This window comes from Canis aureus, chromosome 14 (genome assembly GCF_053574225.1).
Source record: "Canis aureus isolate CA01 chromosome 14, VMU_Caureus_v.1.0, whole genome shotgun sequence".
NCBI lineage: Eukaryota > Metazoa > Chordata > Mammalia > Carnivora > Canidae > Canis > Canis aureus.
The window spans coordinates 13,046,870-13,067,849 of record NC_135624.1 but is presented as its reverse complement, the minus strand read 5'-3'; the positions used below and the strand labels follow the sequence as shown (position 1 = coordinate 13,067,849).

The 20,980-nt window shown below is 36.6% G+C and overlaps 1 protein-coding gene across 5 annotated transcripts in view; it reads right to left on the bottom strand.

Annotated features, from left to right (window-relative positions):
• PKHD1L1 (PKHD1 like 1) overlaps positions 1 to 20,980 on the bottom strand; it is a 148,110-nt gene that overhangs the window by 50,206 nt on the left and 76,924 nt on the right. For all 5 annotated transcript variants that reach the window (XM_077846995.1, XM_077846996.1, XM_077846998.1 and 2 more), the window contains exons 46-53: positions 20,712 to 20,841; positions 16,627 to 16,868; positions 15,421 to 15,557; positions 12,176 to 13,205; positions 9,884 to 10,075; positions 5,486 to 5,637; positions 3,954 to 4,113; positions 2,806 to 2,977 (exon numbers count right to left, since the gene is read on the bottom strand). In XM_077846995.1, the coding sequence (XP_077703121.1) occupies positions 2,806 to 2,977; positions 3,954 to 4,113; positions 5,486 to 5,637; positions 9,884 to 10,075; positions 12,176 to 13,205; positions 15,421 to 15,557; positions 16,627 to 16,868; positions 20,712 to 20,841 (2,215 nt within the window). The remainder of the gene's footprint in view (positions 1 to 2,805; positions 2,978 to 3,953; positions 4,114 to 5,485; positions 5,638 to 9,883; positions 10,076 to 12,175; positions 13,206 to 15,420; positions 15,558 to 16,626; positions 16,869 to 20,711; positions 20,842 to 20,980) is intronic.

Here is a 20,980-nt window from a genome sequence, read left to right as displayed (position 1 = left end):
TCTGAATCTTGATTTCTCAGGTATTGTGAGACTGAGACCCACTCCAGGCTCCATGTTCAGTGGGGAGTCTGCTTGAGATTCCCTCTCTGCTTTTCCTTCTGCCCCTCCCCTGGCTTGAGCTCTTTCTCTCTAAAATAAATAAATCTTTTTAAAAAAGATTTCAGATGGTATAAAGTAAAAAGAAACTCATCCTTTGTCCATTTAAAGACCCTTATATATGGTTCTACTGCCTGGGGGGAGCATGAAAGAAGATATGGTCACTAGATTCTGTGAAGAGAGGAATAGTAGGATGGTTTATGAATTGGTAAGGATAAGTCAAAGAGGTTAAGCCTCTGGGCTGGGATCAGGGACGGCAGGTCTGCAATCAGAATGAAGTTTATATTAAACTGAAGGAGATATAAAAACTGCTTTGGCGGAGAGGCAGTCTCCGCTTTTCGTCGCTATACCATCTAGAAACCAACTCAATGCAAATTGTTGTAGAGAATGTTATTATAAATTTGATGATATTTTCCTACTGGAAAACATTCACAATCAGAGTTGCTTTCTGAAGTAGTAAAACTTTTAAAAATTCCATGATACTAATTCTTGAATTCTACAAAACCGTCAATATATAGTTTGGTTAAAGTATATTGGTATTATATATTTGAATTACTAAACCATATTACTAAGAAATACGTTAAAAATTCTGTTATAAAAACTTGTTTTACTAAGTTTAAAAGAAAGGATAGCAGTTAATTTAGACTTACAATAATACATTATTTTTCATGAAGCAATTTCAGAAAAACTTAACAGTTGTATCTTTCTAACTAAAAAATCTGACCAGCATTATACAGATTCAATCATTGATTTTATCTAGCTTTTCTCAAGATTAATAGCCTTTCATTCTTATCCCCACCAGCACTGTATTATGCATGATACACTCTTCTTACTGTTCATTGTTATGATCAATAAAGCCTAGATAACGCTTAAACAAAGCATATGTGGGTTGCATGCTAGAGCTTTATATCCTAATCTTGAGGTACCAGTTCTGGATCATGATTCTGCTTGTTTTCACTGATAGCTATCTATATAATATAAATTAATAAATCCAATTATAGCTATTTCTAGTAAGCATAATTCATACTGTGGGGGGAAAATCTATGCTAAGACATATACATACCAACATATTCCTCTATCACATCCTGGTCTAGACCAATCTAAATCTACTATGTGAGTATATAATAAATATTAATTAAATTTTCAGTAATTTAACTACCTTAGACTATGCAAGTACTTTTGGGTCAATAACCTTGATGGCTCATGTCTCTTATACAGCTCTCTAGTCTATTTATGAGCCATTCTACTTTCTCCACTGTCCCTGTGTAATACGGCCAGAGAGCAAAAGTGGCATTTTCAAAATGTAATTTGGAGTACATCACTTCTCAGATGTAAATCATTTAAAAGTTTCTTCTATTTCTTTATGCTAACTGTCTGCATGACCTGAATGGTCTGATTTCCACCTGTTTCCAACACCATTTCCAGGCCCCTCTTTTCTTCACCAGGGTCCAGCCATGCTGATTTTCTCTCTCATAGATGCCACACTCTCTCCCATACTAGGGCCTCTGCCCAAGATGCTTCCTGGGCCTAGAACACCACATCCCCCCCCCCTCCATCCTTCACATGGTCACCTCTTTCCCAGCCTTTGGGTCTCAGCTGGAATGTCCCCTCCCTTGAGAGACTATTCCTAATCACCCTACCCAAAGGAGGTCCTTGCCATATTGCTCTCTATCACACCCCTACCCCTTTCCCTTATAATTTTTATCACAACTCACACTCATGTATTTAATTTTCTGTTTACTTTGTTGTTTTCCTGCTTCCTTGTGTTGGCATCTGTCCCTTTGAATTGAATGTGACTGTAATGAGAGCAGGGACCACATTTGTGTTGTTTACAATTGGCTCCTCTGTGCTTAGCACAGAGCCTGGCCATAGCAAGTGCTCCAATATTTTTTAATGATCAAATGAATACATCAAAAAAATTCAATTATTATTCTTTTGTGCAATAGCTACTATTCTATCTGCATATTTTGAAATGTAACTCACTTCATAAAAAAAACATTGGGTTGTACTTGCTGCATAGTAGTGGCCTAAGTGCCCACTAAATGTTAGCTTTTATCATCACTATCATTATTTTTATGATTATTATTTGTCCATAAAGGACATAAATATACATCAAATCAGGATTATACCTTTAAGGGTGTTGAAGACTAGTACCAACCATCACATGCTAGTACCATGATGTATGGTAATTACTATAATACAAGATAGAGAGTGGTGTTTCACATGAGAAATAAAGGTAAAGAGCTACGCAAGTTTCAAAGATAGAAAAATCATTTTTAACTGTCAGAGTGAACATATATTAGGGGATCAAACATTTGAAATAAAATTAAATAAGTTGTATTATGAAATCTGACCATGACAGTTATTCTAGACAAAGAGACACCACCTGCTAAGAAAGCATTGGATTAATGAGGAGACTTAGTTTCTGGTGCTATTCTGGAAGTCTCATCAAGTTTTGTGATTTTGGGTAATTCACTAAAGGCCATTGGCTTCAGCTTTCTTACCTATATAATAAAGGAGTTGGTCTAGTAATCCATATCTAACATTCTGCAAGTCTAAGGCCCAAGTGAAGTAATCAGTATGGAAGTTCTTTGTGACTTAAAAGGCATTGTACAGGAGGAGGGCATTATTTTCTCACCGGAGAGTGACATGTGAAAAGAATTCTGTTAAATGCTATTGAAGGTATTAACAAACAAAAGGCCTATATACTTATATATGGATGGTCGCTTCCTGGGAATTGGTTTTCTTGATGGGGGATGTACAGGAAAGCAGTCCTGGAGAATGCAGCAGTAAGCTTGGAAATTAATAATAACATCTTTCACATCAGGATCCAGGGTCCCTGAAATGGGCTGAGACTGCTGAAGATCATTTCTTCCTGACACTAAAAGTGAAGGAAAGCACTTTAAATATGATCAAAGAACTTAAATGTAGACAAAATCATGGCAATTTTAAAATATGCTTTATTTTATTTTTTTAAAGATTTTATTTATTTGAGAGAGAGAAAGAATGAGTACACAACCAGGGGGGACAGACAGAGGGAGAAGCAGACTCCTGCTTAGCAGGGAGCCTGACATAGGTCTCGATCCCAGAACCCTGAAATCAGGACCTGAGCCAAAGGCAGATGCTTAACCAACTAAACCACCCAGACACTCCTAAAAATAGTCTTTACTAGCTTGATAGAGTTCAAATTTATGGACTATTTATGGAAAATTCTGATGAAATGCACATGTCTTATTGAGAATCATACATTCAAAATTACTTTACAAAAAATATTTTGGAATTCAAAATTTATTCTTAAATATTTTTTATTTTCCCAAAATTATAAAATAGTAAAAATGGAAACAAAATACTTGATAGCTTCCTTTCTACTCATTTCCTCTAATTTTGTGAAATAACTTGTAGGGCTATGTGTAAGAGTGTTGGTGTTATCTCCAAACATAGTAAGTTCTTAATTCAACTCAAGATCTTTTTCTTTCTTTTTATTTTTTATAAATTTTTTAAAATTTTTATTTATTTATGATAGTCACAAAGAGACAGAGAGAGAGAGAGAGAGGCAGAGACACAGGCAGAGGGAGAAGCAGGCTCCATGCACTGGGAGCCCGATGTGGGATTCGATCCCGGGTCTCCGGGATCGCGCCCTGGGCCAAAGGCAGGCACCAAACCGCTGCGCCACCCAGGGAACCCTCAAGGTCTTTTTCAACATAAATTTAGTCTCCAATCCATGTACTCAGCAAACAATTCTTGAATCCTACTATCTATAAGGCACTGTATAACATATTTTCCCACCAAGCATTTTTTTCTTTCCTTTTAGACAAAGCGTTAGATAAAATAATCACTTTTGCCTAATGAATACATACCCAAGTAATAGAGAGTACTTGTGTTAGCTTCAAGATGCCAGTCTCCATTCTTGCTTGTATTCCAACTCAGTGGATTTGAAGAACCATTCCTCATATCAATAACATTAAACATATCAGGATTTTGAGTAAAGTTGTGAGATATGATTACATAGTCTTCTTCCTATAAATGTTTGCCCCAAAATATCATTGTATATGTTAACATCCTGAATAATATACATTAATTTTGATGACATATATTTAGCCCTCATATTAAGACTTAAATTTTGGTTTCAGTTTGTCATGTTGCATTCATATTTTGTTTAATAACATTTTACATGTTTGTGGCAATAATGCTAATTCTATCCAAAGGCAATGAAACTCTCTCTGTATACACACATATATATAGGAATATTTCATTTCTGTAATATCTGAAAACATTTAAAACAATGCTAAGTATTGTTTATTGGTTACTACTAGAGTGAGGAATGAGATCAGGGGAAGCCATACAGGGGCTTTCCACTTCATTGAAAATGTTTGTTTGGGATCCCTGGGTGGCGCAGCGGTTTAGCGCCTGCCTTTGGCCCAGGGCGCGATCCTGGAGACCCAGGATCGAATCCCACGTCAGGCTCCCGGTGCATGGAGCCTGCTTCTCCCTCTGCCTAGGTCTCTGCCTCTCTCTCTCTCTCTATCATAAATAAATAAAAATTAAAAAAAAAATGTTTGTTTGTTTTGTTTGTTTATTTGTTTATTTTTAAAGATGTATTTATTGATTATATATAGAGAGTGCACACACAGGGAGGGGGGAGAAAGACTTAAGCAGAGTCAGCACTGAGCATGGAGCCCCACACAGGGCTTGCTCTCCCAACCTTAAGATCATGACTGGAGCTGAAACCAAGAGTTGGATGCTTAAGTGACTGTGCCACCAAGGCACTCTGAAAATGTTTATTTCTTAAAAAAAAAAAAAAAAAGTAAATATTCACTGAATGTTAGATAGAACTAGGTGATGGGTATACAGGACTTGGCCTATTATTTTCTTCGGGTTTTATTTAAATTTTTTTTTTAAATTTATTTGAGAGAGAGACAGCATGAGGGAAAGGACAGAGGGAGGGGGACAAGCAGACCGCCCGCTGAGCAGAGAGCCTGATGTGGGGCTTAATTCCAGGACCCTGGGATCATGACCCAAGCCAAAGGCAGACACTTAATAGACTGAGCCACCCAGGTGCCCTGTGTTTGGTATACTTTAAAATACAAATTACAAAGCCCTTAACTGGTACCTGGAATATCATAAGCACTCAAAATACTATTATCATGGTAATACAGGACACAAGCTTAGTACTATGGGAATATGGCAAATTCTAATTCCTACACAAGGTTTCTTTTTTTAGCTTGCTTTTTAGATTTAGGGTAGGTCATGAAGTGTGTGCAGGACATGTCAGTATGTGAGGGAAGCATATTCTGGGTCTAACAACTGGTATAAGGATAAGACCTAGGCTGCATTTGCATAATATGTAATCATCATTATTAGAAGATGAATTTTAAAGCTTTTTGTATACCTTAAATCCATAGAATGTTGATGTATAAGATATGTTGGTTATGTGATCTACATCTTTAAAATACCAATTAATGTGCTTTGCATTTGGAATCAGAGCCATCCATCCAGACATATGAGTCAATCGTTTCTTCTGAAAGGGAACAATGCTTGTGCCTGTAGCAGAATATAAAACAAACAAATAACAGTGATCTCTACCTCTATCTAGAAAATTCCTCTTTTTTACGAACAAGTGCAAATGTGAAATATTAGCTTAGTCTACGGAAGTCTCCAAAGAGGTCAGAATAACATTTCATTACTTATGTTCTAATTGTCATTTGTTAACTGAAGGCCCCAATGTTTAATATTACACTTAACTGAAACATAAAACGCCTTCTCACTTGGAATTCTCAACTGAGATGAAGTCTTTATTCCTTAGGGAAAGAGAAAATTCAAACACGATGATGATTAGGACTACTATGACAAAAGTGCTTAAATATATTAATACAATTCTTTATAAATATCGTTGATCTAAAATAGAATTCTGTTGCTATTCTTTTAAGAACTTAATTCTTCAGGATCCTTGATTTGCAGAGTATGAAAATATAAATTCTAAAAAATCCCATATTGGGTGAGCTAATCAAAATCTGTATAACAAGTACTAAGTACTACTGGAAAATTTTGATTTAAAGCTCTTAAGAATCTAGTCTACTACCAGACTTACCATGAACACTGGCCATGATACCCTAAGGTTTCTGAATGACAAACTTGGAACCAAAATTACTTGTTATGGGAAAAACTACTTAATTTGGTAATGCTTTATTCATGAAAGAGTGCCTGACAACTTCAGCTACAGATCTGAAAAGATTTCTTACAATATAAAGAAGAGATCTATGATTGATTGTCTATATTCTATTTTTTCCTCTCCATTCCCTCTTTTTATCTCTAATTGAATTTATGTTACATTTGCAAACTCTTCCCTTACAAATTTAGGGGGAAGAAGCTAGATGAAAGATTAAGATAAAATAAACTATTGTCCTTTTTCTTTGAAGAATAAGGCAAAAAATTTCCAATTTCAAAGAGGAAAAAATTCATTCATTCTCAGGCTTGTGAATTAGCATTACATTTAAAAACACCATGAGTAGAGACCCTAAAAAAGTACAGTTCCAAAAGACCTGCAATGTATGAGAAGAACTATGATGATTTGAATTATTCAGCAAATATTCATTCCTCTCCCCTCCCTGAATGCAGAGTAGGCATCCCTGATCTGTTGATGTTGGATGACATGATATTCAGAAACGTTTGAAAAGTGCTTGCTGGATGAAGCTTGCCATCTTGAACCTCTACCACTGCAATGTAATGAGCCTGGCCCCAGGTAGCCGGCTCTCCCTTCAGCCTGTGCTCTGGAATAAACACACATGGAACAACCCGAATTCAACTCTTGGGGAGTAGCAGAGCCCACTGGATCCTCACCTTCAGGCAGAGCATCCTAGAGCACAGCCAAGATCAACCAAACTGGTCCTCAGATATGAGAGGGAAAACAATATTGTAGGTTTAAGATATTAAGTTTGGGGATAGTCTATCATGAAGTAATAGATGAAAAATCACTCAATACCTCCAGAATCTGCACTATGTTTGACAGAACCAACCTCCACTGGAGTTATCTGATGTATGGAATTATACTTTAACCTAAACTTCCTTGATAATTCTCTTTTATAAGTACCACGCACTAACTGCACCACTGGAGCACTTGATAATTCTCTTTTATAAATAAAATGAATTGTGGGGTACCTGAGTGGCTCAGTCAGTTAAGCATCTGACTCTCGACTTCAGCTCAGATCATGATCTCAGGGTCGTGAGACTGAGTCCTGTGTCAGGCTCCACTCTGGGCATGGAGTCTGCTTAGAATTCTCTTTGTTCCTCTGTCCTTCCCCATTCATACTCAATATTTCTCTCTAAAATGGATAAATCTTTTTTTTAAGATTTTATTTATTTATTCATGAGATACAGAGAGAGAGAGAGAGAGAGAGAGAGAGAGGCAGAGACACAGGCAGAGGGAGAAGCAGGCTCCATGCAGGGAGCCCTACATGGGACTCGATCTCAGGTCTCTAGGATCACGCCCTGGGCCAAAGGCAGTGCTAAACCGCAGAGCTACTCGGGCTGCCCTTAAAGAAAAACCTAATTGTCATTTTTCATAGTTATTTGTGTTTCCTTAATTTTTTTCAGAAGCACTCATTTTCAGTATGCTGATTTTAAGCATCTTAGACTGAAATTTGAAGTTGATATTTTTTAAAAAAATAGTATCATTAAGAGTAAGTGTCTCAAATTAATTTGCCATCTGTCTATACTATCACTAATAGTAAGTGTCTCAAATTAATTTGCCATCTGGTCTAACTTTACATATATATTCATAGAGATACATATATTCATACATATATATGTAAAGATACACACATCATCATGCATAAGATACTTTAATAAAGATATCTATAGATAAGTGTAAAGTTTAACCAAATCTTATTTCCCACTGTTCTAGTATATTTGTTGAATTTTTGATTCATTTAACATATATATATATATAATTAAAACAAGTGATCCTTTTTTTCTGTTTTTAATTTTTAATACTAAATCATTTTATTTGGCTTTAATGGAGATAAAATAGTCAAATTTCTTGACTAAGAAAGATGACCTATTTTTCATGTCACATTAAAAAGGAAAAATACCTTGTGTGATGTTTTCTCTACTCTGTAATTTGGTCCAAGAACTACAACTAATTCCACTGCAATTCAATACTGAGTTCCCACTATTTGCCATGTCTTGTATTGAGTTATGTGGGTGACAGAAAGATAAATTTATAGATCTTTCCACCAAGATGTTCAATTTAGTAATAAATAAAAATCTTCTTCCTGAAAGGATCAGGCAAAAAGGCACAGAAAGACTTCACAAGAAAGCTACAATTTCATAAATTCAGAAGTATTAGACTTCTTGATTCAAAAATAAAAACACAAATAAAAATTTCTCTCTAAAATCATCACTACCACCACCACTAACAACAGCAAGAAAGCCCAACAAGGACAAAAAAAATAAGCCCTAGAGGCTTAAAATGTTTAAATATTACTCCTTAAAATTAATAGAGTAAGGTATTTATATTTTTTTATCATGCTGTATTTAAAATAATTTACCTAGGCTGGTTGTATATCTCGGAGTCCTCTGTAAAATTATCTTAGACCATGTTTTATAAAAAGCTAACGTTCGGTCTTTTCATATGTTGGTCATAAAGTATTTGGAGATATGATTAAAATTTTTATCATAAGTATTTTATGACCTGGAACCTTAGTAATGGGAAATGCTAACATATTACCTTACCAGATAAAATAACCCCATTTGCTTTTGATGTTTTAATTAATTTTAGTTTTAGCTTGTTAGAAAAAATTCATAGATACTCTGCTTAAAATACCGCTTATTGTATCATAGTCTCTAAAAGTTTAAGTAGTGGAACTCCAATCCAGTCATCTGGTTATCAGAAGAAAAGAAATGGCTGTCAGGTTCATATCATTAAGTCACTGGGACAGTGGGTATTAATCATTACCCAGAGAGTAGGTGTATGGCTCTTTCAATTCATAGGAGGAAGAAACTCTAGTAAGAACGTTTTAAAATTAAATATAATAACTGATGACATCATAATAAATGATAGAAGAGGTGCCGCATACTTATTGTTTTCCCTGTAGATCCATTTTTCGCCATTCTCCATGAGTTTGCACTATGGGAAGCACAAGAAGAGAGGCAAGAAGGAATGTGAAATGGGCCACTTATTCCTGACTCTCTCCCTGTGAGTGAGTAGGGGTCCTCAGTGTGCTCCTGTATTTCTCAACCAACAGGCACATCCCCATTTAACTTTCTTGTCTGGCTGGTGTAAATGCCAAATGGGTCATAAATAATGACAGCAAATTAATGTAACCAAGTCTGTTAATGATGTCAAGCTCATCTGGTATTCCAAATATGGTATCTTAACTGGAACAAATGAGTAAGTCAACAATCCCTGGACCCGGTGTACAGCCACTGACCTAGCAAATGTTTCCCCACCCCATTTCAATCAACAAAGATAATCAAAAGGGTCTGTCTTCACTGGCAGAGTTGATGGTATACTTTTACTGTCCTGTTCCAGTCAACTATGTCAACTTTTCTATTCTCTGTTGTAATATTGTCTGGAGGTTCCTTGAGCAGCAGAACATCATGCTAGTCCATACATTTATTCACGACTCCTCACATGCCCATTTTGGGTGTGTTATTTGTTTCCTGCCTGGTTACAGAATATATATTGTGCCTTTTTCTATGTTCCAAACAATTAGTGACAACTTAAAAAGATGACGAAAACCAAAAACCATATTTAAGTTAGTGGCTTGAACTATTATATTTCACTTACCAAAAGAGTCTGAGAGAACCACATCCTTTTCTAGCAGAGTTACTGGAGAAGGTTTGTTGAATGCCAAACGGTGGAAGCTGACTGTAGTGTCACAGACAGCCCCAGGGAATCCAATGCTCCACTCAGCTTCCTGACTACAGTGAGAAGGGTCCAGCAATGAGCTGTGTGGAATGACGGTGTGTCCTCTGTGACCTAGGATATGGACATAAACTACATGTTTCCTATATCATGTGAGAAAACTAAAAAATAAAACAAAACCCTGAACTGTCTACAACATATAGCTACTGTGACCCATAGTACACATAACAAAATCTAAAGGTTCTGGTACTTTTTTTTTTTTTTTTTTTTTTTTTTTTTGCAGGGGCAAGAGGACCTCGTGCAGAGGCTTTGCAGTGGGCTCTCTAGTCAGGGAGCTTATTGTAGATAAAGCTGAAACACAGGATCTGAAGCACCCAGAGAGCCCAATAGGGGATGGGAAGTAGGATAAGTAACTTGCTCAAGGACACACAAAAGGATTCAAATCCAGGCAGTCTGACCATAGAGTCCATACTCTTCCATACTCTTAGCCAATGGATTGCCAACTAATACTAAATATCTAAGCTGAATTAGATAAACTGATAAAAGTTACACAAAGTTTTTTATAGTAGAACCATCCAAATGTTCTCCTTCTTAAAGCCACGATTAGGGGGAGGGCGTGGCAGGATGGGGTAACTGGGTGTTGGGCAAAAGCAGGGCATGTGATGTAATGAGCATTGGGTGTTATTTACAATTGATGAATCACTGAACTCTACCTCTGAAACTAATAATATGCTATAGGTTAATTAATTGAATTTAAATTTTAAAAAATTCAGGAGCCTCGGTGTCCAACGAAAGATGAATGGATCAAGAAGATGTGGTTTATGTATACAATGGAATATTACTCAGCTATTAGAAATGACAAATACCCACCATTTGCTTCAACGTGGATGGAACTGGAGGGTATTATGCTGAGTGAAGTAAGTCAGTCGGAGAAGGACAAACATTATATGTTCTCATTCATTTGGGGAATATAAATAATAGTGAAAGGGAAAATAAGGGAAGGGAGAAGAAATGTGTGGGAAATATCAGAAAGGGAGACAGAACGTAAAGACTGCTAACTCTGGGAAACGAACTAGGGGTGGTAGAAGGGGAGGAGGGCGGGGGGTGGGAGTGAATGGGTGACGGGCACTGGGTGTTATTCTGTATGTTAGTAAATTGAACACCAATAAAAAAAATAATAATAAAAAAAAAAAAAAAAAAAAAAAAAAAAAAAAAAACAAAACACAGTTGCACAAAAAAAAAAAAAAAAAAAAAAAAAAAAAAAAAAAAAAATAAATTTTAAAAAATTCCTCAATGTTTAAAAAAAAAAGCCACAATAGGAGACAAAGGTCAAAAAATGTAGTTGAGAACTTAGTCTGTCTGATTATTGAGATGAATCTTCTTGCATCTTACAAAGTTTTTCAAAAGTAAACTGTCAATATCTGTATTTACTTTTCAATTATCTCAAAGTACTATGTGGAATCACACACATGATCCTTGCTATCTTATTTAGATAAGTCTTATCATTTAAAATGTGTAAAGATACTAAATTCTGGAAATTATGAGTATTTACAGAAAACGTAGCATATTCCAAACTTGAAATGGTAAAAAAAATTAGCATTGTACTAACAAATTATGTTGAATTTTGTACTATGGTTAACATATTCTTTGAACTAATTTCAAATTCAGAATTTAGATTGGAAAGAAAAGGGTTAACGGCAAGCCTGTAACTTATTCCTTTCCCCTATTTTAGTAGGATATATCCAGTCTGCCTACATTGCTTATGTAAATAAACCTGGAATATATACATTTATGAGGCATGACTGGCTGGAATATATACATTTATGGGGCATGACTGGCTTGGATAATCATGTAAATAGTTTCTTATCTGTATAATTAACTGAATATACAATGAAAAGGTTCTAAAATAGAAATGATTTCTTTTTGTAGTCAATGTTTCCATAAATATTGCTCAAAATTTGCTCTTAATTCCAAACCAAAGTGCAAAGACAAGACAAAGGATATTTGGGGAGGCTACATTTGACAATTTAGGTCTCTTCCAGAAAAGAATGTCTCATCTCTGCCTAGTGTTGACCTGTGTCCTTAAATCATTTGCAAAGTCTGGTGCTGGATAAGATCTGTGATTCATGTGAGTCTGCTTTGATGGTTCAACTCTCTGTGTTCACACAAATATATGTGCAATGTATCTTATCAGAAATGGGACATAATGTTTACCTGTAAGTGAGCCATCAACATCAACCAGAACCACTTCATGTTCCCATCGAAAACCAGCCTTGTTTGGTGTGTGAAAATACTGGATGTCGACAAATTTTGCACTCCAGCCTCCACACCTTTCATTACAAACTCCAGTGATGGACGTCACTCCCAAAGCTACGCAGTTGGGACGGTCAAAGTTCATAAAGTGTACAGAAGATACAGTCAAGCCTTCACTGAATGGGAGAACCAGGCCTTTCCTTGTGCAAAATGCAGACCCCATTCCCAGTTCATCGAGATGACCAACTATTTTGGCATTTTTAATCACTGCTCCATTGGTTTCACCCCATCCTCCAACATAAGGAGCAAGAATCCTCTTGGTCTCAATTCCAGCCTCAAAGTTATTTACCATCACAAAGTTATGGAACTGAAGGGCACCTCCATTGACCCATTCAGCTCCTTTTTCACAATTCCAAGTAGTAAGTGAACTGAAGATTGCAGGCACTGGCACTGTAGAAGTACAAGATCCTGTTTGCATGGGGAAATATTCTTCAAATATCCACAGTCCAAACCAACCTTGCGAATGAACAGTGTTGTTAAAGAATTCTCCAAGAGGAACTCTTTTTTGGCAAATGTTTCGGTCATAAGATGGCCCATCAGGGTGGTTGTTCATTCGGTACCAAAAGCCAAAATGAGTGCCACCAGCAGCTGCATTGTGTCGTATGGTATTGTTTGGGTTGGTTACCCAAAATGCAGCTGGGGTCACATCATCATTTAGAAGACTAGTACTTTGCTGCACAAATACTGCCAAGTTATATTGCAAAATATTGCCATGTTCAATACCATCTTCTATAAAAAATGCTCCACCCTTGATATCATATATAATATTCCGCTCAACCAGCAGGTGATGTGTGTTATGGATAGTAACAGCTCTGTTATAGGTCTGGTGAATTGCACAGCCTTTTACATAAGATTTAAACTGTAAATCTCCAAGCAGGTGCCAATGTATTGGATATCGCCCCAACCGGAATGCCTGGCCAGCATGGAATATCTGTCAAGCCCAGAAATCATAGCTATTTAGTGCACACACAGACTCATAATTTGCCTGGCTTACATTTTCTTGTTTCAAACAAATCTCCAACTTTATAATAATTATTATTAATACACTTATATCTCCCATATTGTTCATGTTTATGATTCAAAAATGTTATGTGACCTTCAGCCCACATTGTTTTATTCTATATATAATAGCCCATACTTGTTACCAAATGAATGAATGAACAAAAGCCATCTTTGAATCTTCTGCTTTTTGCCTCAGTCTATTACTAGACTTCCATGTTTAGCAAAATAAAACCTCTCAAAAACTTATTTTTCTCTTTCACTTTGATTCTTATATAATAAGACATTTTTGAATGTTTGCCATGTGCCAGATATTGTGCTGTGTCATATATGCATGATCACAGTCATTACCACAATCCTATGAAGTAGCCAGGTGTCAATTTCATTTTATAGATGAATAAATTGAAGTTTACAAAGGCTAAATATCTTCTTCATGGTTATAAAACTCCATTTAAACCCAAGGTGGTGCGATTCTACACTTGGTGCTATTATTTACCACTGTGCTGTGCTTTTTTTTCAATAGGTCTATGACCTAGTATTTAATACAGAGGATGCCAGTGTGTGAGAGTGTGTGTAATATGATCCCATAAGGTTAAGAAATAAAATGTTAGGGTACCTATTTATTTTCATTCTTCATCTAAACATTAAAAATTAACTATTACTAATCATTAATACACAGTTTGACCCTGGCAACCTCACTCAGTCCCGTATCTCCATATGTCACATATGTGTAACAAATTTTAGGAGTTAGGGAGTTTCATAAAATACAGATGTTGACTCTATCACCCTCAATTATGTTATTTGCAACTTAGGTGATCCCAGTGTAATGTATTTATGGAGTTTACTAACCCTCACTTTCTCTCCTACAGCCTCTCCCTCCTTTCTTCCCATCCTTCCTTCCTCCCTTTTGCTGAATACTTGACAAAAAACTATGCTAAACTCCGACTATATGGATTGAATATAAGTAAGATACAGAGGGGCTCCAAATGTCTTGGGGATAATTTGTATATTTATGCATTTATTTATATATTGGTTCGATTAACAATCAGTTGAGAACCTGTCATATGCCAAACACTGTTTCAGCCACATGAGAATCAGCAGAAAACCAGAAAGACAAAATCTTGGAACTAATTGAGTTTATGTTCTAGAGGGAGAGATGGAAAATAGATAAATGTCAGGAGTTACGAGTGAATAAAGGAAAACCGGTTTGGGCAGTTATTTCTTTTTTTTTTTTTTTTTTTAATTTTTATTTATTTATGATAGTCACACAGAGAGAGAGAGAGAGAGAGAGAGGCAGAGACGCAGGCAGAGGGAGAAGCAGGCTCCATGCACTGGGAGCCCGACGTGGGATTCGATCCCGGGTCTCCAGGATCGCGCCCTGGGCCAAAGGCAGGCGCCAAACCGCTGCACCACCCAGGGATCCCTGGGCAGTTATTTCAAATAGAGGGTGAGAAAAGGCCTCTCTTGAGAGAAAACCTTTGAGATGACACCTGACTTGAAATGAATGTGAACTATACAAGAATTTGGTAGAGAATTTCAAGCATAATGAAGAGCAAGTGCAAAGAACCTGACACAGAAATATGCCTGATGTGGTCTGTTAATACAAGGAGGGTAAAATCATAAAAGATAAAGTCAGAGGCCATCTGGGGAACAGATCGTGTGGGTCCTATGGAAAGGACTTGGGCTTTTTGTTTTAGGTGTAATATGAAGCCATTCAACAGAGTGCAGCAAGATTCATAATTTAAAGTTTTTATTTGGCTTTGGTGTGGAGATTCTCTTGGAAAAAGAGTGGATGCAGGATGATCAGTTAGGAGAAAATCATAGTCATCTAGGTTAGAGGGGACGGTGACTTAGGTGAGGGATTGAGTGGCAGTGGTGGAGACAGTGGATGCAGGTCATTGTATCTTGTGGGTAGCGTGGTTAGAGCTTGCTGATGAATTTGATGTGAGGTGTGAGAAAAACTGAGAAACAAAATTTTGGCATGATTAAATGGGTGAATAACTGGGTGTATCAAATTTGCCTGTTTCCTTATCTGTCTCCTCTACTAGATTATAAGCACCATACAACAAACAGCAGGAGTTCAGTGCTTTTTTATTGTATGCATAACCTTCGACAAACCGTTGTGAGTTAACAATGATGCCTCTTACCTCTACATATTCTATTCTTCCAATTACCATGTTAGCACTAGGTATGGGAGCATGAAACATAATGCAGCCTCCAAACTGGTCACTTCCTGTTTCTTCTCCAAACTTTCCTTGGAAGCATGTCTGTGTCGTAAATTCACCTTTAAAAATATTTTTTAAGACATCATAAAGAAAAACTATGGCAAAATCTTTTAATTATATTAAGATTTTCATCCATACCTAATTATCTTTTTAGTCATATATAATTTTAACCTCATCCTGGGATATAATTATTTGCATTCACATCATTTCCTTCTCTAGATAGTAAGAAAGTTAAGTACCTTGTCTCGTTCACCTTTGCATTCCCTAAAGTACTTATGACAGAATTTTTTTTTTTTTTAGAATTTTTCAAAGATACAACTATATACATATTTTAATGGTTGAATGAATGCTGACGAGGACATTTTGTCTTATTATCTCTGAAGCTTTGCCCCATGATTTGGGGATTACCATAATGCAATCTTACATTTGTGTAGCACTAGAATATACATTTTGTCACTTAAGTCCTAAAACTATAATAACTGGGTGGAACAGGAAATATTCTTAGTTAGGTTTCATGAACTGGAATCAGAATGTAAATTGTTAGACACTGAATCCAGAGAGCTTTGTCTCATATATCCCATTGAAGGAAAGGCTATATTTAAGCTTTTGTTAGTATTTAACTTCATATCTGATTGTAATGATATTAGTTATTACATAAAATTATCTATCTACCTACTACCTACCTACCTATCTACATACACACATGCACACACACACATAGGCACACATATAAGAACTGTGGAAAGTTAAGCATAGCCATGGAATCAGTTCTGTGTAATGACACCTGAGTGGAAGAGACACATGTCACTTCAGGACCAAAGTAATTAACTCCTGTTGCTTGACTCACCAGCCATGACATTACTTCTGTCCAAGAGATCATAGCACTTCATGCTGAAGTGAAGCCTCCATCAGCCTACATCCTAGAATCGTTACAATGAGCATATTGGACATGTGCAGCATGAATGAGAAATCTTTCTCATTTTAAATCCCTGCCATTTAGGGCTTATTTATAACTAGAGCATAACCTAGCCTGGAAATTTTCACTGGGGGTGATTTTGCTCCTGCAGAACACACTTTTGCAATGTCTGGAAACAATTTAAGTTGACACACTCTGGCTGCTGAAATTACCAGTGTCAAATCCATCAGGACATGCTGGTATTTTGTTACTCCACTCCACATGATCAGATCCTCTTATTAAAATATTTCTTGTAAGAATTCCAACTTCTGCTCTCGCTTCAAACAAGGTTCCATCAGGGAGCGTGACAGTGGTTCCTAAGTGTGTGTAATTCAGTGGATTAGTTAGCAATATGTTTGTGCCATCAGCAGATACAGATGCAATAGTCCTCTTTTCATTCTCTTGTTGACTGTGTCTGTAAAAAATTTAACAAAAAAAAACTTTCAAAGTTAATCTAAATCAACATAATCTTATTTTGATGCATTTGTCTTATGCTCTCTGAACACTTCATCTGTAAAATAGGAAATTTTTGAATGTCACACAATATTCCAAAGAGGAATTTGAAGATTGTCTTTAACTCTTAGGGTAACTGAATAAATTTTACAAACGCATTTCAAATAAATATTCTCCACATGCTACAGTTGTTCAGAGAATGGTACTAATTCCTATAAGGTATTTAAAAGAACTATTCATGGGGATCCCTGGGTGGCTGAGCGGTTTAGCGCCTGCCTTTGGCCCAGGGCGTGATCCTGGAGTCCCAGGATCGAGTCCCATGTCGGGCTCCTGGTATGGAGCCTGCTTCTCCCTCCTCCTGTGTCTCTGCCTCTCTGTGTGTGTGTGTGTGTGTGTCTATCATAAATAAATAAATAAATCTTTTTTTTTTAATAAAAGAACTATTCATTTATAACTTTGAAGATCACACTCAATGTTTCTCAACTGAGGATGATTATAACCCCCATGAGACATTTGGCAATGCCTGGATACATTTTTGGTGGTCACAAATCAGAGGGTGCTACTGGCATCTTGTGGGGTGCAACGAAGGATATTTCTAAACATCCTATAATACACAGGGCAGCCCCACACAGAAAGGCTTATCAGGTCCAAAGTGCCAGCAGCGCTCAGATTGAGAAACCCATTCAGAGGGAGGCCATTGGAGGTTCCTGAGTCAGGAAAAGAAATGACCAAGGTGAAATTTAGGAGGTCTTATTTCTACCACTTCATCAATACACCTCCAAATCCAGTCCAGCCACAGCCAAAGAGCTTGTCAATTCTACCATACTCATTCATGTATTTTGTCATTCAGCAAATATTTGCTGAATGTCCCACCTGTCTTCTAGGCACAGAGCCAGGGATGCCAAGTAGAAAGTGCCCCTGACTTTCAGGAGACATGTGTCAGTGCCTGCTGGTATATTATCTACTAAAGTACGGTTGGTGCAGTCAACAGGGGTAAGCTTAGGGGAGTTATTTCTGTGTCTTCCTGACATTCCCTTTTGACTGTCTCTTAACAAATCTTTTTTCCCTCTTTAAATACCAATTCAAATGACTATGTCACATTGTCAGGTAAAAAGCTACCTCTCTCAACTTTTCCCAGCCTTTTTCCTGGATTCCCAGTACATTCTGTCTGACGCCCTGTCAGTGAGCCCTGTTCCCACACTGCAGTCCCATCAAGTCTGCTACTGCCATCCTGTCTGCTTCTGTGTCCTTTCTGCTACCTGGCTGCTCCTCCAGGTAAGGCACCTAAAGATTAAGTCATTTGTATGCTGAGCACTTCGTACAGTACCTGTAACAACTCAGTAACAGTGTTTGATTGATTCAACAAATTAATGCAGAATGAATTCGTGAGGGGGAGAAAATAGAGGAATGTAGTCCAGATAGGGAGCTGATGTCTAAATTCCAGGTGTCTAAATTAAACTGAGAGCATGGAAAGACGATGGAAGAGACATTACAAGGGCAGAACCCAAAGGACTTGGTGATGTGCAGGAAACGAAGGACGCTGGTAGTAAGAAAGTCACTGGGAGGTTTTGGGAAGATCAAAATTAGATTGCAAGGGTTTAAGGGGAAAAAATGGTTAACAAAAATCCAATGAAAAAAATGAGTATAATATTTAGGCAATTTAATATATTTTTTTAAAAGACAGATGGGGGGGATCCCTGGGTGGCGCAGCGGTTTAGCGCCTACCTTTGGCCCAGGGCGCGATCCTGGAGACCCGGGATCGAGTCCCACGTCGGGCTCCTGGTGCATGGGGCCTGCTTCTCCCTCTGCCTGTGTCTCTGCCTTTCTCTCTCTCTCTCTCTCTCTGTGTATGACTATCATAAATTTAAAAAAAAATTAAAAGACAGATGGGGGCACCTGGGTGGCACAGTCAGTTAAGTGTCTGACTCTTGATTTTGGCTCAGGTTGTGATCTCAAGGTTGTGAGACTGAACCCCAAATCGGGCTTCACACTTAGCATAGAGTCTGCCTGTGACTCTCTCTCCCTCTCCCTTTGCCCCTCCCCACCCTCAGCTCTCTCTCTCTGTAAAAAATCATCTCTTTTTAAAAAATTAAAAAATTAAAAGATAAAATGGAAGTGTCTAGAAAACAGGAGAATAAAATTGTTTTTCATGATAGTGAGTGGATGCAGAAACCCACAACCCCAAAAAGACCCAGGAAAGGAACTGTAGGGAAAGGAAGCCAGGGGAAATTGAGGGCATATCAATAGTACAAGATCCCACAGGTGGTATAGAAAAGGCTCGTCTCTCCCAAATTCTCTTGGATTTGGATGATACAGAGATTTCTTTAGAGAAGGTTCTGCAAAGTATTTTTTATGTTCTGTACATCTAAATACACTTTTCATTCCTTTGTAATATCTATTTTTTAAATATCTTTTATATAGTATTTACTTTCAGCCAGTTCCACTCCACTCTAAGTACTTATGCATACGTAATCTAATGGAACTCATCTAATTCTTACAGTAATTCTGAAATAGACACTAATAGCATTCCAGTTTTACTGAAGCACAGAGAGACGAAATCTTATAGCTGCAGCACTCGTAAGTGATATTGTTGAGAGGTGGACCCAGGCTGACTAATTTTAGAAGCAGTATTCTCAACCACTTGCTTTACAAATTCTCAAATACAACTTACAAATGAAATAGTGAAGAGTGGATTAAATTTGGTGGGAAATTTCTTAATTTTGGTTTCTTAAAACTAAATATTGCTGAGCTAAATTACAAACTTAGCCTTTAATTTCATATAGAAAAGCTATAAATGAGAACTTCCTATTTTATTACTAAGCCCTGTCATTTTGCTGCTTTTTATTTTGCCATTATGTAATTAAAATTTCTTTCAAAGGCAGAAATAAAAGGGCACTTATAAAGCCAAGTATATATTTAATTCTTTCTAACATCTACAAGTCTATTTTTAACTTGGAAAATGGCAAACTCAAAATGCCATCTTGAATTTTAATTCTAAATTGAGTCATGACCTTAACATAATTTAGTTGTTTCTTATCATAAATTACTATTTGTTACCTGATATGCATAACCATATCCAATTTTGCTATTACCCATAATTTGAACAATAAAGCAAAAAATAAAGCTCTTCTTGCTCCCTTTCCCTACCAATATTCTCGGTGTAGCTATATTACTTTTGATCCTTTTATTTCTTGTTTGTTAATACATATGATTAAGCACAAATTAAAGGTCATAAACTGTTTCAATTGTAAAATGTCAGACATATAAAAGGTCGTATTAATCATCACTCATTCTATAATAATTCTCTTTGATCCAATCATTACTAACAATCCTGCTCCATGGGAACCACTGCCAAGACTGTAAGATATGAAAGAGTTTGCTGGCTGCTTTCAACCATGTTCTTTGGCAACCCCAAATAAAGCAGTTCATTTACATTTTTTGCATTCATTAATTTATTTAGCTAAGCTCTAAGTCAGAGGTTTCTAAATGACTTTTGACAATGCTTTTTTCAAGCAAAATCTTACATGAGAATCTAACTGTGAAAAACAACTAAAGTATTTCATTAGTATACATTCTATAAACTCAAATTACTTTTCCTTATTGTAAATTAATCCGTGAAAACAACACACTGGTGTTCAACCCAGTGTTAAAATTTGGCAAATACATACTTGGCTGTTCATATTTCTTTATTAGAGCTTTCAAATTTTGATCAAATAGTTGTGAACCTTCTGAATCATCCTCTTTTACATAGTTTTAAAAAATCTCTGTTCTAAATTAAAATTATCATACACAGAAGACATCATACCTGTGACCTGTGCTTGCAATTACAATCTTATCTCCTGGTTTCCAAGTTACTGCTTCTTGTAAAATCAAGGTTCTTTCCCCTGCCTTTGCAGTATGAGCCAGATGAGTCCAGATCACAGAAACAGGCAGACCTGAAGCCAACATATAAGTTAAGTATTTCTAAAGATTCATTTTCTTGCATAGTGAGAGTTTTATGCATTTAAAATATTTGCCTGAATTGAATAAATTTGGGGAAGGTTCATTAGATGTTAGATTTTATACCTTTCTCAA